Source organism: Chamaea fasciata, unplaced genomic scaffold, assembly GCF_029207755.1.
Source record: "Chamaea fasciata isolate MVZ Bird 193981 ecotype frontalis unplaced genomic scaffold, bChaFas1.0.hap1 SCAF_5, whole genome shotgun sequence".
NCBI classification, from domain to species: domain Eukaryota; kingdom Metazoa; phylum Chordata; class Aves; order Passeriformes; family Sylviidae; genus Chamaea; species Chamaea fasciata.
This window is the reverse complement of record NW_027094090.1, coordinates 19454804-19477929: the sequence shown is the minus strand read 5'-3', so window position 1 is coordinate 19477929 and position 23126 is coordinate 19454804. Positions and strand designations below refer to the sequence as shown.

General features: G+C 38.6%; 1 protein-coding gene across 1 annotated transcript in view; it reads left to right on the top strand.

Moving 5' to 3' along the window:
• Window positions 1–5466: 5466 nt before the first annotated feature.
• Window positions 5467–23126, top strand: part of IL17REL (interleukin 17 receptor E like) — a 43796-nt gene continuing 26136 nt past the window's right edge. The window contains exon 1 of the mRNA XM_066184543.1: window positions 5467–5671. Coding sequence (XP_066040640.1) covers window positions 5570–5671 — 102 coding nt within the window. The 5' untranslated portion in view covers window positions 5467–5569. The remainder of the gene's footprint in view (window positions 5672–23126) is intronic.

The window sequence follows — 23126 nt, the reverse complement described above, 5'->3', positions numbered from 1 at the left end:
ACAGGATGATTGAGTTAAAATTTGGATTGACCCTGAGATTAACAAGGGTAAGGAATACATGGGAATAAAAAAAGATATTGTAATAGAGCTGCCAGCTATGGATTCTGCTTTCCAGTGGAGGTGATCATCCTAGTGCTCCCTGCCTGGCCATGGCTCCCTTCCTGCTCTGTTCAGCACAGAGGAGACTGGACAATTTGCCAGGTGCAGGACTTTTCCCTGCATGCCTGGTAAACTAGGAGTCCTACCATGGATACATCTCTGGAGGCTGAATTTTCTCATACCTTGCAAGAAGGAAAATCATGGAGGTAAGAGGCAGGCTTTTAAAATCATAATTAAGGTAGGTCTGGCTGCTGACCTGAAAAGCATTTCTCATGCAGAGGAAATTTCACTGTAAATCTCACTCTGTGTGTCAATGTTTTTGTAACTCTAAACAACACCCCCTGCCCATATGCCCTTCTTTACCAAAGGATTTTTTGTGTTGATGTTTGACAGAGTAAATCTTGATAGCTTGAAGCTTTTATTAGGGTCTGCTGGTAGGTGGTCTGTTTCCACATCCCAGCTAGAAAGCCTGTTCAAAGGACAAAAAATCATATCCCTTTCTGAGGTCAGCCTGGTGAGGTAAATATGTGTGTGCCATGTTAGAAGGGTTTCTGCTTGGAAATGTGCCATTTCCTGCCTTGCTGGGTATCACTAGAATTTATGCCATGGGCTACTGCCTAGCTTATACCAGGAGTTAGGTTCCTAGCTTAAAAAAATAGCCCTGTGTAAATTAAGAAAAAAAGCAGACTGAAGCATCTCCTGAGAAAAAAATAAAATTGTGTGCACATGGTGCATGAATGATTTACTATTAGTTGCAACCCCTCCACGTGTGCTAATCATTCTGGTTTCTCTGAGCTTGAAGTTCATAGATTGTCTACAAAAATTTTTAAGACTTGTGAATATGCTTTATTTTTTATTACTATTCTGCCTTTTTTTAAGTAGATTTTTTGAACACTCAAGTTTTTAATTTTCTTTAATAATTCTAGTAACAATTTCATAGAGGTCTAAGATGATTTTCTTTAATGATTTAAAAAGACGTTTATTTTATTTCTTTATTAATGCATGGGACTTTCAGCAACCTAATTTGGAACTAGATTATCTTTAAAATTCTCTTCTAGCCCAAACCACTTGATGATTGTGTGATTCTAATCTTAGGAAAAGAAAGTCTTCAGGATCTGTGGATTGTACCTAGGTTGTAAGTAGTGCACCTCAGGTGCTGCCTACTGTGATGTTTGTCGCCATTGCTGAATACTTGTGGCTCTTGAAGGAAAAGGACAGTGTGGGGGAGGAGAGTGAGGGGTCCCCTTGAATCACACAGATGAAACATGGTGGTTGTCTTTGGAGAGTGAATCAGTAACTTGTTGAATACAGAAGCACTGGGCAGCTTGTTTCACCAGCCTGTCTTCTCTCTCTCGGGTGTAGGTGCCCTGCTGGTACCTCTGCTGCATACCTGCCCTGGCTGCACAGGCTCACTCTGGACAGGAGATTGTGGACCCGATATTTTCTGACCCTGAGAATTACTAGCTCTTCCCAAGGGAAACTTTTCAACACTTTTCTTTTTCCCAAAACAACCTTGTGCAAACAATATTCCTTTCCCATAACAACAGGTATTGTTTGCTATTTCTGTTACTTAGCCAATGGGAGAGGTGTCAGTCCTATGGACCAATAGCGTGTCTTCTTAGTGAAGCATGATATAAAACAGCTGAATAAATTGTAAATAAAGCCTTCTGAAGTCAAGCATCTTTATTTCGTGTCCTATTGCTACAGGAGATATAGGCACACTTCCAGAAAAGTGCAGTTCCCAAGCAGCTCTGAATCCCTTGGGAGTATTTTGTTGTGATGACAGTAGCACCTCACACCGCTCCACTCCAGAGCATGTCCAACATGACAAGAAGATGAAGTTATAAACAGCTGTCCTATGGTTGATGTGAGTAGTCCTGAGGCAAGATGTCTGTTGCCTGGAGCAGGCAATACAACTGCGTGCAGAGTTAAAATAATAGCCAGGGGGCTGTTATAATGTGGTACGTGTGCCTGTGTTGCTGCAATTGAGAAGGATGTCATGATACCATGATATGTCACAGGATCCTCTTGCACAATGTAGTGTGAATGTGTGACTATTGTGCTCCAAAGAAGGCTGGGACTTCTCCAATATGGATGTGACAGGGACATGCCTTCCAGCGTAGGCATTGACGTTAATTTAACCAAGTCAAAAAAGAATGTAGCCAAAGCAGAAATCTCTTTGGATTCTATGCTTACACTCCAACACATCAGGTCACAAAATCCATTTCTGGCTGCTTAGGTATATCTGGTGATGCATCTGTCCTAACTTTCATTTTCAAATGTTTCCCGTACACCCTTGACCAGTGGTGGAATTATGTTCTCTTTTGAAGTGGGCCAAGTATGTATCCAAGTGTGCAAAATATGTGAAGACAGAGACTAATTAAGAAAAGGGTACCTGAGCTGATGGTCCAGAGATCAAACTTGACCCAAGAGAAAATGGGGAATGCAAAATACTGGATTTCACTCTTTACTCTAAGGTCTACTTCTGCATTTTATTAAAAACACTCTGAACAACCAAGCCACTATCCTGAAATGTGCAAGATTTGGACTCAAACCTTCTTAGACTGTGAAATGTTTAGATTCTGGATTTTCTGTGTTCTTGACCAGTGCTCTAATAAAGATTTAATGTGCAAACTATCTGTATCACCAAAGTGAAAAAGGAGGCCCTTCCTAGTAAGGGTTTTTTAAAAGTGTTTTTTTCTGAAGATGGTGGGAACATTGGTAGAAAAGAACAGTATCTTTTGCTGTCATCTATTCTTCAGGGATAAAGTAATGAAAGCATCAAAATAAAGACATATGTGGATTAAAAGATAGGTAAGGTGTAGTAAGTAACAAGGACTAAAAGACGTTGGTTAGAAAGAAATTATTTTTAAAATTATGATCAAGAATTAGAGTCCCATTTGAGCAGGGGGCCTAAGAGATACTGTCCCTGTAAATTTCAAATGCATCAATGCTTCTACATAACTGAGAGATTTCAGAAAATGTGGCATGGGTCAATTATATTGCCCAGCTTTTAGTGAGAATCTTAATGGGGGTTTCGAAACCTGATGTAATATAAACAGTGGATGAACACAGTAATTCCAGGATACATGATTTTAAAAAAAAGGTTGAAATTAAGCAAATAACAATGAGGTTGTTGCCTGTTGAGCTAAATAACAGCTTCAGTCGACACAGAAACTGTCTTGATTGAAATACTGTTCCTGCAAAGAAAGAGTAGATTGTTAGAACTGTGCTATGATCAACTTTATTCAGAATGTGATAGAGGTGCGCTGAGAAATACCAGAAACAGTAAGAGAATAAAATTTCCTAAGTGAATTACGTCATTAATTTCTGTGGAAACTGGAGGTAAGTGATACAGTAAGGAGAGTCAAAATGGCATTTGCTAGAGAGTAAAAACATCCTTGAACTGATCACTCCTGAATATTGTCTGCAGGACCTCCATCCAAAAGGGTATAGTAAAAATGAGGCAGTACATTACTTATTGTCAAAAATATAAGGGAAGCATGCTGGAAAAAAATACAGCTGTGACTGTTTTGGCAAAGGTGAGATGAGAATGGATATTCTGTATTTTTAAAGCAACAAGGGAGAGCGCAACTGAATTATTTGGAAGCAGTTTTAAAATCCAAGCAAAGCAAATAAACATAGTTTAATTGTACAGCTCATTGCTCCAATAAGTTTTGAAAACTGAACAGATAAATAGATGCAAAGAGTTGTTTCACAAATACATTTAAGAAAGTTCCAGAAGCAGCTATTTAAACCACTGAGGTGCATGTGGCTTTTGGTTCAGTAAATCTGTAAGATCAAGGTCATTGGAACTTGTCAGCGTATATGTTAAAATAATCCACGGAACTAGGATATTTTACTTCTTACTTCTTCTAAGCTTCTGTTACTGATCCTCTTAGGCACAGGAGAGTGGACAGGGCAGATTTTTGACCTCGACTATTTTTGTGCATAGATGTGTCACATCCCACTCCTGCATGTACTCAGGATTCATTGATGCCCATGGTCAAAGTTTTTCTGGTCCTATTTGGTAATGGGCCAGGGGGCTTTGAGGGTATTTTGGTGGTCTCAGTCCACCTCTGCTGGATTGACCCTTCCTCAATAGCTCCTGACTCCTTGTCATCATGTCTGTGCTTTATGTGGTCACCATGGAGCAGAACAGGGAAGTGGGCCCCAGAAAGGTGCTGCCCTACCTCCACAGGGCCTACCTTTCCAGCCAGCACCTGTTCTAACTTGCCTGCTTGAGTGGCCTTCAAGTGTTTAAGGCACAGCAATGCATTAACTTCCAAATGTCCGAGCTTCTATAAGATGACAAAATTTAATTGTTGTTTTTTAACCAAAACATTTAAATTACATTTTGTACAGTATGGTGATTGATGCTGCTTATCTAAAAAATAAAGTCTTCTTGGAAAACTGACAAACTGGGCTCACATGAAGTATCTAAAATACAAGTACAGTAGATATGTTGGCAGAGTAGACATTGTATTTTACTCATATAGCCAGATCCCAGCGGATGCTGTTGTATATTCCCCACTGTAACTGATATAAAGGGTCTTGTAAGAGCACTGAGTACTTGGGTGCTGGCACTGTCCTGCTGAAAGATATCTCTCAGTGGTGAGCATGCCCTCTCTGTGGAGGAAAACTGCCTATTCCCTGTAGGCATAATATCACATGTAGTCTCCATATGAACCAGACAGTGTATTTTTGAAATACTTGTTCCTTACAAAGGTGAGTGGGACTATGTGAAACACAGCACCCAGAGAGGCATTCCTGGGCATTCTGTTATGCTAACAGGTATTGAGGTATTGTGACTCACTCCTACCCTGCTTTCAGAGTTGGTGGTGTTGAGCTTTGAAAAAACATCCATATTTCTCAAAGCTGGAGATAAACAAGATAAACAAGATGCTTCTATTGATACAATTAGATAATAATGGAAATAAGTTCAAGGCATAGATTTCTAGGTTAAAGGAAACTCATATTCCTGCTTATGAAAAAGAAGAAACTAGTCTTCCAATACCACCCACCTCAGCAAAGCTGGTATTTCTTTTTATTAGAAGCACTAGAAAACCAGGAAAATAAGAATGCATTTGAATACCCATGAACTTGTCTGATACATCACCCTAGAAACAAAATTACCATTTATATCTGGAATTTACAAAAAACAAATCTGTTGAAACTGATCTGATGCTGATATGATGACATCCAGAAGGAAGAGGCTTTTACTGTGATTGTCAGAAATCACTGTTTCCTATTTTTCAGTTTGGAACACGCGAAATGAGTTGAGCATGCTTTATATTTCTCAGAACTAGCAATGTTCTGTCTTTGGAAAGTTTTAGAGGGAGGAGCTCAGAGGTGCTGTGGGAGGGACTAAAATTCTTATTAAAGTTTTGGCATGAGGGGGAGAACTGTCAGAGTAGAAGGTTTCTTCTGAGGTTTTACTTTTTGTATTTTTTTTTTTTTTCAATTTAGGATGATAAGTATTTATGTTCAAATTCTTCTAGTAATTCTATTTTGGAATGCTGATTCTCAGATTATTCCCAGGATTGAAGAATGTGGACTTTCATGTTCTCAGGTAATCTCTTACTTGTTCCAATTTGCTGTCTATTAATATAGTAGTTATATGCTGCCAAAATAATTGTAGGAAAAGCAAGAAAGCAAAAAGGGAAAAATATTTCAGCTGTCCTGAACATTAACTTTATATTCCTGTCATTCTGAATTAAGTATCCAAAGTGGCAAAAATTACTCTGAAAGGGTGTAGGAAAATGCATCTTTACACCATTTGCAACTGCTGCTGTTAGTTTAAAATCTGTCTTTTGTATTTGAAAATAAAAGATTTTGTTCATATTCATTGCTTTTCCAGAGTCGGTTTTTACAGCAGCAGTGGTGCCAAAGAGATGTGAAAGGGAGGAATGAGAGGTTTCAGAAATTGCTAATTGTGTTAGGAATATATGAAACACTGACTTTACTGTGAATAAATGAATTAAGCATGAGAAAGAGTAGAACATGTTTTTCATTTTGTGGGTTGAATGTAACTTCAGTATTAAATTTAATGACTTCTGTATGTGCATGAAAGGTGTAAGAACCATACCATCTCTTCAATAGCTTTGGATTTTGTAAGATTCCCAATATCCCCGCAAAGGGGCAGTATGGAGATGTTGTGCTCTTCTAGGCATTCTGAAATTGTAAGCATAGATAGAGTACATGGAAAGATTAAAAAAAAACCCCCAAACCAAATCCATAAAACCAAAGGGATTAAATAATAGGCAATCTGACTTTCAGTCTTAGTGGAGGATGATAACTGTGTACTGGCTACAGGGAAGTGAAATTGATAATATGAAAGACAGAATTTGGCTGTCTGTCTGTCTAAACTTCTGCTTGAAGATAGTATTTAGGACAAGCAGTGAGACATTCTAAAGATTGTTTAAATGTGGCGGTACTGCCCAGATATTAAGTTAGTTCATGTTAAAGCAATTTATTCTATGTTTAATATATGTATCCTAGAAAAACAGTAGGAATAAAGATGCTTATAAAATACTAGATTGAGAAAAAAAAGCCCTCTCTGTATTTAAATATTCATGTGCTGTAGTTAATGTTCCTGTTCAATTTCTGCAGTCTCTCTCTGCTTAGATGTTTTTAGAATAATAAAATAGAGCCATAAGAGATTAATCTCTAGATGTACCCGAATACTTTTCAAGAATTTTTATGTACTTATGTTCCTGAATGCAAATACACATGCATTTTAAATAATTTATACTCTTTGGTCTGCTGCAATGAGTGTTTAAAATAGAAATGATTTACCATTCTAATTTATCCCTCCAAAGAGTGCAGGACTATCAGACTCAGCATGTAAAAAACCAATAGCAACTCTTTGTGATGAGTTTAGGGGATAGGATTTATCTCTGGGGATCTTAAAGGGTGTCTTTCTCTGTCAAACCTTAGGTATGTATGTTACGAAGTCTGATTCATTAACTGCCTTTAGACACAACCCTGAGGTTTGGCAGACTGGATACCTTTCTTTACCTTCAAGATTGTGTCTTACACCTTTTCCAATACTGAAGATTGATTAACTGAAAAAGGTGTGTTTTATTTTTCGTATTTATAAGAGAAATACATTGTTTCCAGTATAGCAGAATCAATCAATAATTTGTGATATTACAGACAGGATTCAGTTTATGTTCTGTCTGTGATGTTTCTGCTAGTTGTATTCGGTAGAATCTTGAATGCATTAATGACTTTTTAGGACAAAAATGTTTTCTCAGAGGGAACAATAATGATCTCAACAGGATAAATGACTACCAGCATAACATTTTCAATCTAGTGCAAAGCACTTTAAGCTACATGAACTTTACAATATCGTGACTAGCTTGTTAGAGGAAACTTCTTCTTCCTTTTCCTTTGAAAGTAACTTCAATTTCTTTGCACAACTGACCATGACTTGTGGGCTCAATCCAGCTCATGAGTTATTCTAAAAGGGAGCAGTCCTTCTTCCCCGTGATCAGTAACTCAGTGTTCTTCATAGGGGCACTAGTCAGGGGTTACAGTTTGCCTTTGTCTGTGTGAAGTATGTGTATGCTCCCTTCTGCTATAGCACATCAGATCACAAAGTAGAGAATTAATGACTTGTTTCTAGCAATTACCTTAATGGGATAATGAGATACTGTAGTTTTCAAACTATCAGAGATTTCTGCAGCTGCTGTTGTCGCAAGTGAATATTGCAGAAAATGGGGGGTTTTTCTTATGACGTTTTCCCAGAAGTTTGTACAGTAAATTTCTCTTTTGCATTCAAACTTGAGGCTGTGTGGTTCTTCATAAGGCATGAGGGATATGAAAAGCAATTAATTTGGATTTTTCTGCATTTTTCAAACTGTGGGTATTGTCAGAAGTTTTTTTAGCAGGTTTAATAACTGAAACTGTTGAGTTTGACCAATAGACTAGATCTTAGTGTAGCTGTGTCCACTAGATATTTGTGAGCAGTTTTGATTTCCATGGGTACTTCTTATCAGAGTAAGGCACTGGTTGTACTTAGGAGAGAAATAGTGACATAACTATTTGGAGTCATATGACTTGCAAAACACTTTCATTGAACTGCTATCATAACTTTATGAATCATTCTTTGTTAACCATGGATATTCATCAGGATATCCTTGAATTGCCTTGTGTAAGGCAATATTCAGGTTTCATTATGGTAACACAAACTGTGCATCTGTTCAGTACAGAAAAGGAAAAAAAAAGAACATTGGATGTTCATGCCAGTATTATGTGAAATTTTAAACAGCATGAAAAATATACAGTTGTGCATTGAATGGCAAATTAACAACTAAGCTTTTATTATGTGTTATGATTTATTTCTCCTTTATTTTAATAGCTTGGCTTTAGAGCTCACATGATATTCTAGTGTTCAAAGATTAAATGCTATGGGCATGGTCTCCATGCCCCACCCAATAGGAAACACAGTTACCAACCAAGTTTCCCTGTAAAAGCATAGGGGAATCCCAGCCTGCAATTGAAATTGGGTTTGTGCCCTACTCATTTTATAATCCACATTGTTTGCAGGCTATACACAAAGACATAGGTTTATGCCAAATTTGATTCAACAGCTGGTAGAGATCAAGAGCATTACATGTAAAAAACACTCCCCAGAACACCATGAAATATTATTTGTATTGTCTGCCATTTAATGCAGTAATGTTTCCAAAGTCTATGGATAAAGAAGGAAGCACTTAACTGAATCTGGGATTTCCCTCTAATTATAAAGGTTACGGGCAGCAAATCCTTGATATAACTGCTGCTTGTTACTGCTATTCATAATCAAAATGTATGGTGTTTCTTTACTGGATATTTATACCATGGATTGGTCCATTTTTGCTGAATACTACACACTGCAAAACCAGTGATATAGTATGGCCCTTAGTCCACAAAGTCAGCTGACATAAATTCATATTCTTGCTTCATTACTAAGAAATTCATATTTTAAAATGGATCCCAAGCCTCTAGAAAATAGACATAATAATGTCAGTGAAATAATTCAGTTGTCCTCTAAAATCTGATTGAAAATATAATTTTAGACGTGGGAAACGCCTAAAGAGACTGATCAGAGGCCTGGCTTCCTCAGGGTGAGTGAGAGAGATACAGCATTTAATCCCATCATAGGAATAGAATTCAACACAGACTTTTTTGGGTATGCATTGATATATCTGATGACTGAAGGAGATGCATAAAAGTATAAAGCATATCCTTTGCTAATATTTGCTGAGGTGCAGTACAATCCATGAAAGCATGCCCTAGACAGAAAGCTTGGGATCTACCTCTCTGCCTGTCATCGAATCACTTGTGTGGCCCTCTTCTAGTAATTTCATTTCTCTGGTTTTCACAAGTACAAAAGAGTTCTGACCTTCCTGTGTGGTGTATCTTACATGTTTTCATTAACTGCTTTGAATATTATAATTATGGGTTGAGTACTCATTAGTTGAAACAGTCATACTTAAGGGGCTCAATCATATTGAGTCATTGTATTCGAGTGATATTAATCCATTTGCTTAGATATCCTTGCTTGCCTTCTCTGCTGGTACTTAGAAGGGATGCAATTTAGCACGTTTGGGTGGCTTATCTCTTGAACTGTGTTTCACATTTACTCTTTGAGTCAAAAATAGCTTGGCAATGAAATAAGACAGCTTCCTGTTGTGTCCTATGCCACTGGTTGGGTGCTGTCACATTACTGCAGTGTTCCTCAGTGTTACATCATGTACCACCAGCTCCTATAAGAGAGGTGGAGATGGAGAAAGCTCTGCAATTCAGAAGTTGCAAAAAATGAAATGGTAGCTTTTGGGCTTTTTCCCTTCTCTCTTCCTCTGGAACTCCAGAAAAAGATTTCAAGGTCTGGAAAGAAACTAGCCACTGGAATAGCAAGCACAGAGTAAAAGCAGTCAGGAAAGCTGGGGGCACAGACTTAACAGGTGTTGGAACTGGACCTGACAAAGTGGCTTGGAACTGAAACACAGGGCAGTGCCAGAAGCTTTACCACAAGACATTAGCATCAGTTATGTGCAATTAGTACTCATAGCAGGAGACACATATTTAAAAAACCCAAAAAGGGATATATAAGCAAGCTCAGCAGAAGATGGGAGCAGCTGGCCTTTATTATTGGTAGTGAATTTTAGATTACAAATCTCTCTCAGCCCTAATTTTAGGGATCGGATCTATCCTTGAGCTCCATTTGGACCCAAAACTAAGTAGTGGATATTGATACTTGGAAGTAGGTTCTTTCCACAGCCATCTGACTGCTTTGCAGTTGGAAAACTATTTGTAATTTGATCAAATCTCACTGGGACAGGTTTTCTAGGAGTGGTAATAACTTTAACAAGAGCATGCGGTATGATCTAGCTGGAATTCTTGCAATAAGGTCTAGGAATAGTTTAATATGTACTTTCGTGGAGCTGGCAGTGCTGTACCTGTTACATTGTCATGTCTGTTTATACTATTTCATTCTTCCTCTCCTGCCAGAATGCCTGTGCATAGGGGAGAACCAGGGATGATAAATAATGAAAAGGACCCAAAGAGGTTTAAAAGACTTCTTTCTAAGGATAGGTTTGGATGCTCCCCTTGCTTTTTGGCTCAGCATTGAAATGCTAGGCTTTGCGGATGGATGGATGGATGGATGGATGGATGGATGGATGGATGGATGGACGGATGGACGGATGGACGGATGGACGGATAAATTTGGATCTAAGAAAGGAGTTTCCTCCTATCTCTGCCTAAAAATACTTTGGTTTCTGGGAGCCATAAGTTTCTGTGTGCAGTGTTGTCTCTTGGTCGTTGTTCGAACCAGGATCCCACATTTGAAGTTCTATGAGTTTCGTTACCATTATCCCCTCAAAAGATCCCTAGGCTTTATATACCAACCTGTTACAGATGTTTTTGTAGTAGTTTTCATACTCTAAGAAAAATACATTTCCTTATAATTTTTTTCTGATTTTGTTAACATTTATTGGCTATTTTTTGAAAACCAGGAAATTACTTGTCATCTTAAAAATACAAACCAGAAAGCATACCCCAAACTGCAGTGTGTTGCTGAGGAAACTGCAGACCAGCTCTGAACTACTTGCCTGGCAATGATCACAGAACCAGTAAATTCATGTATACTCAGTTGTGATACAGACACATCACAGTACTACTCCTGCATTCACAACCACAGGAATACACTGGGCCAGAAGTTTCTGAGGTTATGAATAAACTGAAAAATCACAGTAACTAATGATGCTGAGCATTGGGATAGATTGCTTGTGGAGCTTATAGAGATCTCCACACACACACACACTATGAAAATATAGCTGAGATATGTCTAATATAGCTCATATATGTCTCAGATAAAGGTCATTCTTCCCATGGGAGAAAAGCACAGTCGCTGACATCTTGAGGTTTTTTTTTCTCAGACAAGTATCTGTGAATTCATTCATTCATTCATTCTCTTTCCTTTTGTGGGATCTACAGATGGTCCTTCAAATAATATTTGACTTAATCCTTTGGAACAGTCAACAGGGCCAAAGTCCTGTTTTGCTCTATGGCATGTCCTGTCCTTCCAGCATGCAAAATGTAGGACTCACCATGAAAACTGTACAAGACATGCAATCTCATTCAGGAAGTATCTATGCAAAAATGAAGAGAGTTTTAGTTTTAATTTGCAAATTACCTGTTGGTCTTTCTTTTGCAAGGAAATGTTTCAACATAGTTGCTTTGAATAAGTGTGGTAAATTTCAGTAGTTTCTGGAAAACTGTCTTGCTATTGCCTCTACTTGTCTGCATATTTTCAGAGAGTATGAATCACATAAACAACACTGTACAGTACTAGATGTGCATTCATTGTCTTTTCTGGGAAAAACTTTGAGGAAATTGAATTTTTTGAAGTTAAGGTTTTTCACTGTATCCAGTTTTATTTTTCACTTTCATCCCTACATATGCAAACTTGCTTCATCTTTTCCCCACTTCCTGATCTCCCTGACCTGCTTTTCTTTTTTCTATGACTGCGATGATTTTTCTCCATTGCTTTTTGTATTTTTATATCTTTGTTATAATTTTTCATAATTGCAGTTATCATTATAGTGTGATGCTTCATGCTTAGTTTTGATAAGTAGTATCTGTTCTTTGGGGTTTTTCCCCCTCATTTCCAACATACTATATTTATATATGATACAATAGAATAATTTTTAAAGCATGGTCAGATCTGTGTTCCCATTCAGTCTGCCTTTGTAGCTTATTTTCTCTTCCACTTAGAAGTCAAAACTCACATACAATTTTTAAGCAAATGTATGGCATAGGTGGTTTTCAGTAAGTGCTATCATTAAAAATGAGGCACAGTGAAAGTAGCACCATATGAAAGTAGTGAACACTGATGGGTTTATTTAGCTGTTGTAAAATTAGTAGGATTCTGCTTCTTTGGAAGCCCTTCTCTTGGACCTCTGCCTTCTTTAATTGCCCTGTGCTATGTTTAGCAACTACAGTACAAGCAGGATACATTATAAAAAGCTAAATTATCTGACTACTCCACAGTTTGTTCCCCCTTCCTCATACCCCCACAAAATTGTGATTAACAGTAAAAGTTTTGAGAAATAAACATATGTAATGACATTTCAAATAATTAATTTGTATTGGATATGATTCCTTTCTCTTTAAATTTTCCAAATTTATCTATAGCTAGCTTCTCTATCAATTATCTCAAACTGCAAATGTTTCAGCTACAATGCACACTAGATATTGTCAGTAGGGCTCCTCTACATGGCAAATTCTGAATTTTTAAAATTTCTCATGTACTCACACAGCTAGTTCTTTCAGGGGAAGGTGTTTTTGGCTTTCATTGCTCTTGATAGGAGAGCAAAGGCATGTATGTAGGGATTCTGGTATAGGGTTTCTGATGTAGGATTCAGTCTTTCAGACACCATAATATTACAAATATGAGTAGCCAGGAAATAGTCCTCTCTCAAAAATATTCAAGAATACAGCTGCAAAAACTTTCATGTACTAAGATTTCCCTCATTTTGTTGTGGCTAGAATGTTTCTGTAACTCAAGCAAGCACTATTAGAGCCAATCAGGCATGTTTAGCATTGTCTTTAATAGAAGCAGTTCCTTAACTGAACTGTGGCACCAGGCAGGAATGCAGAAGCCTCCCAGGACAGTCATCTGAGACTACCACGGCTTCTACCATGTCATGTGGGCTCATTTGTATGGCCTTACATCCTTACACAAAATCACAACCTAAGGCTAGAAGAAAACCAAAATCAACATTGAAAATTACTTCTCATCTGGAAGAGCTATAATGAGGGGTAGTTCCAGGATTATTTAGATTTGAAATTTTCTTCTGTTTAAGGAGAAGAGGGAGAAACATCATTTTAATCAGAGTGACAAAACCTGGAAACATGCTCCTGCTTTGAAAGGAGTCTCAGCCCTGAAATGTGGCCTCCAGAGTCTTGGAAGTATTATAAGAAATTTTTGCCAAGTGTGCTTTGTTATTCGAAATTTTAGTAAGAGTTTGTGATCCCTGATGGCAGGGTTAGCAAGTTATTTTTTGGTTTTAAGTTCCTGCACCTCCAACATTTCAGTAGTGTCTACAACATTCACCCATTTTGTGATGCTGCTATGTTTGTGTGGTTCCAGGTTATTAAATACAGATTCAGTGGAGATCATGAGAAAGCATTAGAGACTTGTCAGGGCAGTATGAGAAACCTGCATGCTCAGCATGGTGCTGCATCGGGAAAGGCAAGGGAAAAAGTTAAGCACCTGGTTAGTCTGATCTCCACTCTCTAGTGCCCACAAACCTAAGTTATGAGTGAGAGTTTGATGTTCTTTGTGGGGCGGCTGCTGACAGCTACTCTTCCAAAGTTACACTTTGCTTTCTGATCACTGCTTAGATTACAATGTAAGTAGGAAACAGATCTTCCATGTGAATGTTGAAAGCACTCAACAAATGCAAATTTAAAATTTCACTGTATCTTCCCTGTCCTTCTCTCAGACCAGCATTCTTCCATTTCCCCTCTGTACACTCTGACTGCTCTGACAGGAGGCCTGGGAAACCCTCTCATTTACCAGGCAGTGTGGCAAACAGGCAGCTCTGAACTGCTTCAGTTTAAGGACGATGTTGAACCTGGTGGTCTCTTGAGATAAGAACTTGAAAGCTGGAGTATAAAAGCTGGAAAATGTCCATATTCTGCTTTCCTCTTCTAATATTTACAGTTTGAACGAGGCTTGAGTTTTGTTAGTTTCACTCTGTTGCTATTAAATCTCCAGCCACCTGCTGTGCTGGGTGATGTGAATGTGGATGTGGCTCACTATGAGTGTCTGCTATCCCTGACATGAGCTAGAGGTAATTCCAGTGTCATTCTGGTCACAAACTAAACACCAAATTGCATGCATCCAGGGATATTGCAGATCAGAAAAGGTGTCCAATAAGCTTAGGTGCCTCTAGTGTTTTGTGGCAATTCATTGGGTATTATGGATCATGGTGCTGGGCTGAGATTACCAGTTTGCTTAAATCATATTTCAGGTATCTAAGCCCTCTTTTAGATTTGGCTGACTTAGTCCTTTTGAAAATGGCTGAAAACTTTGGCTTTATTTCACTACCCACTAATGCAAAATCCTCATAGAGAAATTGCCTTACTTGGAAACGATGTGACCCTTTTCTCATGAGCAAGGTTGATGTTTGCATAGGTGTGTTGGGTTTGTGAAGTTCTGGTAGCTGGGTTGAGGTGGCTTCTGTAAGAAGCTGCCAGCCACCTCCAAGACAGATCCACCGCTGGCCAAGGTCGAGACCATCAGTGATCACGGTAGCACCTCTGGGATATCAGCTTTCTGTTATCCCCTGATGGAGCAGGTGGATGCCTTAACGAGGATGGAACCCTGTGGGAAGCTTATGGTGGAGCAGGCTCCTGGCAGGACCTGAGGCCTGTGGAGAGAGGAGCCACACTGTAGCAGGTTTGCTGGCAGGATTTCTGACCCTGTGGGGGCCCTGCACTGGAGCAGTCTGCTCCTGAAGGACTGCGCCTTTTGGAAGAGACCCAGTCTGGAAAAGTTCATGAAGAATAGTAGCTCATGGGAAGGACTCATCTTGGAGGAGTTCGTGGAGATCTGTCTCCTGTGGGAGAGACCCCTTGCTGGAGCAGGGGAAGGAGGAAGACTAGAAGGAGTCCTCTCCTTGAGGAGGAAGGAGCGGCAGAGACAATGATGATGTGATGTGTGATTAACTGACTGCAGCCCCCCTTCTTTGTTCCCCTGCACTGCTGAGGGGGAGGAAGTGGACAAATCAGGAGTGAAGTTGAGTCTGTAAAGAAGGGGGGTGGGAGGAAGGTGCTTTAAGGTTTTTTTTTATTTTCTCATTACTTTACTCTGATTTTAATTGGGAATAAATTAAACTAATTTCCCCAAGCTGAGTATATTTACCTACAATGGCAACTGCTGGGTGATCTCTCCCTGTCCTTATCTCAAACCAGGAGCCTTTAGTGGCATTTTTTATTCCCTGTCCAGTGGTGGAGGGGAGTGACAGAGTGTCTGTGGTGGGCACCTGGCATCTAGCCAGGGGCAACTGACTACAACAGGCAAAAAAATCCCAGCTTGCATCAGATTCAAAGTTCATTCAACTCAGTGGAATGTGTCTCACCCAACCATAACCTTCCACAATTTCAAATGTGAGCAGCATGGCATTTTTCATTCATAAATTTCACAGTGTACAGCTGAACACTGAGTGCCGCTCCTGGGACTAACTCTAGACATATATTAAAAGAATAGTTGCCTAGAGCAAAATAGTGAGGACTTTGCTGTATATGCCAGACCACTGGAAAACCAGGCCTGCAGTCTATCTCCACTTTTTTGCTGAGCAATAGTGTTAGGATAGATGAGAAGACAGTAACTGGAATAGAAAAGTATCTTCAGGCAAAAATAATATATATTCCCAAATGAAACAATTACCATCTCCAGCAGCAGGAGGAGCAATTCTGTCCTGGAGAGTATATTTTTGTAATCTTCACTTGAATTCTTTCTCTCTCCCTCTCTCTTTTATTTTTTTTTTCCCCTTTCTTTCTTCCTTCTCTGTTCTTTCTTTTCTATGGGAATCTTACTGCCCACTGATTCCAGTCACCTCTGAGACTGCCAGTCTGAGTTCTGTCAGTGTTGCTGAGGGATCTTTTTTCTTGTAGCCTGTTTTGTACTACAAAGGTTATTATAACATCCTAACCTCAAAGCACAGGATATCCGTGGTTGTCTGGAGGACCTGTGGAATCTATGTCCTCCAGTTTTTCAAGAAATGACCAAAATAATTGCTGATTTGATCTGGTGCTGATGACAGTACTACTTCTAGCTGAAGGCTGGGCTTGGTGACCTTCAGAGACCCCTTCCACCCTACATTTCTTTGATTCCATGTTATCATCCCTTGTATGAGATCTCCAGTAAGTAATTGAAATAATAAATGCTGTGTCAGATTGTCCCTATCTCATTGTTATACTAGAAGTGCTGATTTGGTAGATTAGTTTTCCTTTCATGCAGCTAAGTGGCCTGAAGTTTTTGACATCCTGTGTATGGGATGGTGCTGATTTTTACCAGCTGAGGGTATGGCAGTCAAAGTACATTTTAATTTTACTGTGTTGACTATACGCTTTCTGTTTTGTTAACAACTTGTATTAATATTGTAGGAAACACATCAAAATGATTGACAAATTTTGGTTGTTTTTTTTTTGTTTGGTTCTTTTCATTTCTAAAAGAAAGAAGTTAACACATAGTGCTGCTTCAAGCGGATTCTGCTTCTAGTCCTGGAGTTGAAGCATACAATAGAACAGGCAGCCATAGCTTCCTGTGGTCCAATAAATTTCGAAGCAAGTGGTTTATATGTAAGTCCTTTTTTGTATCTCAACATTACTTTTAAATAAAATTAATCTAAAAAAATTAGATGTGGGGAATATTCTTCCCAGCTGAGAGACCTCAAAGCAATATTGTTTTGTCTGGCTATTCACTTACAGGATAAATGTATGTCACTGCCAAGAATTCTGAGAAATTACTGTGCTTCTAACTCTTCCAGTTCTTCTGCTCTGTGAAAGGGATTCAGCCATGTAGCCACTGCAGGGGCCAGAAGATATTATATGCCAAATGCAGTACTGGTAACATATGGAACAGTGCAGTTAAAATATAGGAACAGGATTCCTCTGCATCAGTACAGCGCAGGAGGAACGTATACTGCCTGGAAAACAGAAATCTCAGTTATACCTGACTAGTAGCAGGTAAAGAGAAGGATGAAAATCTAAGGGGGCTGAGGGTCTTAGTCATGTGCTGCTGCACTCCAGAGGTACTGCTAAGCTGTGATTGAGGTGTTGGCCTTGTGGCAAGGAGCAGGTTGTGGAAGACAGGGTCTGTACCTTTGCATTTACATGTGAAATGGAAGGTGGTGCAATTAAATAGGTAACAGTCTCTGCTTGAGATGACTGTGAAGTCTTACTGGAGAGTGTCTGATTATCTTAGTAAACAGAGTCTTCCCTGTTTGTTCATGGCTGTTTCATTGATGAGCTCAGAGCACACCAACAGAGCGTTAACACAGCCACATCTTACCTTGCTCTGCTGGACTTAAGCCAACTCTCATCCAAAAAGTGCATGACCTCATTAGCACTGTACTGAGCCTGAGCTTGATATCGCACTTTTCAGTAGCAATTATTCTTTCAGATTCAACACTGCACTAATGTGGTGGGATATTTTTTATTCCACTTGGAACACACAGGAAAAAGACCTGGAGCTGGATAATGTGTAGACATGCCTCAGATGTTATGTTTTTAGCATTTTGTAAAACAATCCATCAGCATCCAGGTGTTTCTGTAGTTTAAAGTAGGCCAAAATAATTCTTTGCCATAAGTTTGGGTGCCTATTTGTTTTCTGCATGGATAATAGTCCAAATGTTTCCCTCTATGAAAACATTCTTAGCTAATCCCAGTGCACGCTGCTCACATGTATCAGATCACCACATTGTCAGTAAAAGCTGAAGAACAACCTCGTGGTTTGCCAAAAATTGAAAACTGTCATTAGTAAAATAGTTTTACCTTGGCAGTGAGAATAATTACATGTGATGTCAAAACAAATACAGATGCTCCTTTAGAGAAAAGGTGATTTGAGGGCACTGTATCAGCAGTACTAACTAGGAAATTTCAACAGTTCTAGATTTTCATATTAAGTATGTTAATCATTGCAATTTCTCTGGTTCTTGGTTAATATAACCACAATTTTATTCACTTGCCAAGTGTGTTTTGGAGGTCTATTATTTTTGCTTTTCACCCACTTCCAGTAACAAGCTTTTTTATATAAATACTTGACCATGATATAATTAAATCTTCTTTCAGTGGGACATTGTGTTATCACTGAGCTTTCTTTTACTGTAAAGAATTCTGTTCCCTTACATTTGGTGAGATAAATACAGCAGTGAGCTTTCTAAGAACATGATGAGAAAAGTTCTGTGATGTTCCAGTCCCCACCAGCATCAATGATGTGTAAATTGCAAAGGCATTATGGCCTTTACCTATGAAAATAGCTCTGGAACAAGCTAAAACATACTCAGTTGTTTCCCTCCATTAAGTAATCCCTAGACAGTTTCTGGGGCTGAATGTCTCTGTGAAAGGAATTACAGGGATTTGTTGGAGCTTTTGGATTTGAGGGTCTGTGGAGCTTTTGATACAGAGAGGGCTCTGAAACCTCTCTGCTTCCATCCAAAGTTCTTAAATGGTGGAGATGCATATAACTTTGACTGGGGCTTTCCACTGCTCAAGGAACTTTTCTTTATGGAGGTGATTGAGATCACACTGGCATGCCAGGTTTTCTGTTAGAGACCATGATGGACCTCTTGTTTCACCTCTAATGGAGCAGCATCTGGGGGTTCCTCTCTCTGTGAGCTGAAGGGGTGAACAGCTGAAGAAAGAAAGGCTGCTGTTGGATTGTTTACACAGACAGTGGTAAGTAGTTCCCCCTGTGTGGTGGATGATATGGCCTGGTTGTGGTGTTCCCAAGTGAGACAAAAATTAATATGACTTTACAAGGTTCAAAATGAACCCCAGCATTTTCAGAGCTATTAATGATTGTGGTCACTCTATTTGGACAGATACATTAAAGTAGAAGAAGCTGCTGAGAAGAGTGATGGTAAGAAGGAACATCTAGTTTATTAGAGAGGAGTAAAAGAGCTTGGCTTTTACAGTCTCACAAAGAAGCTGAGAAAAGGAATAATACTGGTTGCAGATAAATGAAAAGTAAATTCCAGGTTGGAAAGCATCTATTTAAGTGAAAAGATAATGAGCACAATCAGAAGTCAGTAGAAGCTAACCATTATTGTTCTTGTGTAAGAAATTAAAAGGTTTGGTGCTGGTAGACAACAGGTCTTCTGAAAAAACCTTGGCTCTCACAGCAGTACACAAAGCCTGACTGATTTTAGAATGATGCTTTATCAGTTTTTGAAAGGGACTAGATTATATGGTACCTGTGGTTATTAGGGGACTATACCCAGTGATCTGGGACATCCTTTCTATTTGTGTGCAGAATAAGATGGAATTTTGCAGAGCATCTCCTCTCTATTGGAAATCAAAAAAGAACATATTCAGATTAATCATCTTTATTGGCCTTTTGGCTACAATTTGAACACCAATTATTGCAAACCCACCCTTTCCCTGTGTTGTAAAAGCACACAGAATCCCATGCTTGCTTTTAATGGTGGTTAAAGAATAGAAATTGTTGGAATAGAGGGAAACATCAGAATATTGTCATGTTCCTTTCTCCCTGCCTTCTCTGACAACTGAACCTAAAATAGAAATGTAGCTAATAGCTTTGCCAGTGAGCATCACTGAAAAGGGGGGGGGGGGGAATTCTTCATTCTGCACTCACTGACTAATGTAGGTATCTTAATGAATAAATGTTAAATGTCTGACAACCTGGTCCCAACTAAAGAATACATTTTAACGCGTTTCAGGCTTTTTACTATTCCTTACAGAGTTGTGGAAGAGTTGCCACCTTCTATAAACGAGATACAACAGAACTAAGAGGTAGACTGTGAACCCAAATTTTCCTCAGACTCTTTCCAGCATGACAGAACATCCAGGGAAAAATTTCCACAATTCTGCACTTGATTTAGTGCCTGAAGATATGAGAGGAAATGGGAAGCCGATTTGATCTTGGATTCTTTTTCTTGGCAATTTTAATTCATGAAAACAATCTCTGTGTCCCCTAATCCAAGTCTTCCTCTGCTGATCTCGCTCTCTTCTCTACAGTTGTTAGAACAATGGGATATTGCAATTGTCTTAGATTGCTGTGCTAGCTTAAAAGTTGGCACCACATCTTCTATTCAGAATGCTGCATGCTGGTGGTGTCTGTTCAGATAACCTCTAGCTACAGTTGGGTAATACCACAAATGGGGAAAACCCCGGAGAAATAGGAAAATCCCTAACTGTTTGTGCATTGTGTAAGTATATTTTGCTTAGGCTCTTTGCCAAAGAAGATATGAATCAAAGATTCTCCCTGTATAGGAGTAAAATGTACCATCATGTTCAGGATCTTATTTTTGCATAAAAGATGCCCTTGGCATTTGTGAAAGGGGAAGAAAATTTCCATTCGGGTTTTAGTGTGTTATGTTTTTCTATTGCACTCATCACTGAAAATTCCTGAAAAAAAAAAAAGACATAAAAAGTGGGAGAGGAACTTGGTTAATTCATTTGAGTTATTCTTTCAGACAAATGGTCTTTTTGGAGTGTTTTGCAAAATGATTGTAAAAGAAAATACCACTCCCACCCACTTGGTATTGTACAATAAAAAGAAACACTTCTTAAAAAAATAAGAAATCAGGCTGTGACCAAATGTTGTTGTAACTGGCAAGTGTCTTTACAAATATTTGATTATTTATGTAAATGTTCCCAACAACTCCTCACCCAGAACACAACCAAGTGCCAAAGAATGACAAAACATCTCCTTACTAGAACAAAAGTCACGAAAGGATATTTCTTTCTTTCCTGTGGAAAAGACAAGAAAATAAATGTAAGAGTTCAGATGATAGGATTCCTCTATGCAATAGTGAAAACCAATAATTAATTAGGAGACACTAAAAGGTATAAGAGGATTTCCTTATCATGCCACAGCCCAGAGAAGTGGGTCTTTTAATTTTCCCCCAGCAATATATGTAATTTAATTATTTTACGTTCAGTTTTCATTTTTCTGGTGGCATAACCGGGGGATGACCTCCAATAAAAAGGCTGAATAATCTGATTTCTGTGAGATTTTTTTGTTGTTTAATTCAGTGTGATCTTGATTTTTTTTAATGTATTTTTTGCACTAAGGTTCTAACCAGAAAGAATGGTTAGAGAAGTAAAAGATGCTGTTCTAAGAAATTTTGACTGGAAATTGGGAACTCTGTCAAGCCACCTAACCAAAATATTTTCAACAGTCTGGCTGCAAAATGAGAAGTTAAAAATATGGAAGTAATTTGATGAATGATCATCCTCATGAGAGATTAATTTCTTCCAGTAAGTAATAACTGAGAAGTTGATCCAGCAGATAGGTTTTCTCAACAAAGAAGTGAGTTCCCTAACTCACTCACCTGATTTTTTGCAGTCATTTTGTATATTTGGCTATTTCTCTTCCTAGGGCCATAGAAAACCTCAAGTAAAGTGACTCAATTCAAGTTTTCTTGCAGCACACTTCTGCAGAATTTAATAAGAAATAGTTCAAAATTAGGACTTTGAAACAGTGGTTAAAAGTCCAGTAATTTTATATGAGCTGGCATGTTCCACTTCTATTGACTTCGTGTCATACTGAATAATTCAGAAAACTATAGTCTTCTTTTTATTGATGAATGTGCAGTGGGAGCATCACCAACCTACTATCAATGAAGCTTATTTTGTGGGGAAGGGGATAGAAATAATTTATAAATAGCAAGTATTTCTATGAGACAGCAGAAATTAGGTCTTATCAGTTACCGTTTTCAGTTTTTCATGGGGATTTCAGGAAATTATAAAACCATTGAAATAGAAGTATCCCAGTTTTAGGATAGTTATGTAAAGAAGTTTGGTATACTTTACAGAATCATAAAATGGTTTGGGCTGGAACGGAACTTTAAAGGTCATCTAGTCCCCTGCAGTGAGCAGGGATAGTTCCAACTGGATCAGGGTGCTCAGAGCCCCATCCAACCTGGCCTTGAATGTTTCCACCACCCTTGTGGATACTGAAAGCAAGAGATCAGGCAGAAGAGGCAGTGGGAATGCTTACTTTCTCACACTGGCCTGAGAAATTGTAAGGAGGAATCAAAACCAATCCTTGGAAGGTGAAAAACTGTTAGCAGGTGGTGTTTTTTCTAACTTGTTGTTTACTTGTAAAAAACGGTCGAGAGGTGTTTTTTTCTGACTAGCCAATCCTGTCTCATTCTTTGGAACTGTCTATAAAAAAGGATGGTGAAAAATAAAGATTGCTCTTTTTGCCTTCAGAGAGCGAAGAGAGTCTTGTGTCGTTATTAATGCCGTTCCTAATATGTAATGACACACCTTCACTGTAAAACATTTCTTACATCTGATCTAAATCTATTCTCTTTTAATTTAAAACCATTGCCCCTTGTCTGGTTGCAACAGGCCTTAATTTGCGTGTCAATGTATAATGTTGTAGAAGCAGCCAAAACAATATCTTTAAAAATGTCACAAATAATTTTTCTAATCTTCAGTCTATGATGGTATATGAGCACATCTGTCTTATTATAAACTGTGGTTTAAAATACCACCTTTTCTTCCCTTGCACTTTTTTTGAGTCATAGTATCAAATTGCCAATAGTAAAAGATGACAACTTATGTCCAAAAGTGATTGTTATAAAATAGAATTGCCAAAAAAACAGAAGAATGGGAACTGATACAGGTTGGATAGTGGTCACTGGTTTTCTAGAGTCCTCCTTTAAGAAGGAGCTTATTTAGTTCAAATGAAAAGCTGTCATGAAGGACAGGACTTTTCAGGTACCCCAGGCAGCTGCTACAGGGTAGTGAACATGCTGCCATTTCTCACC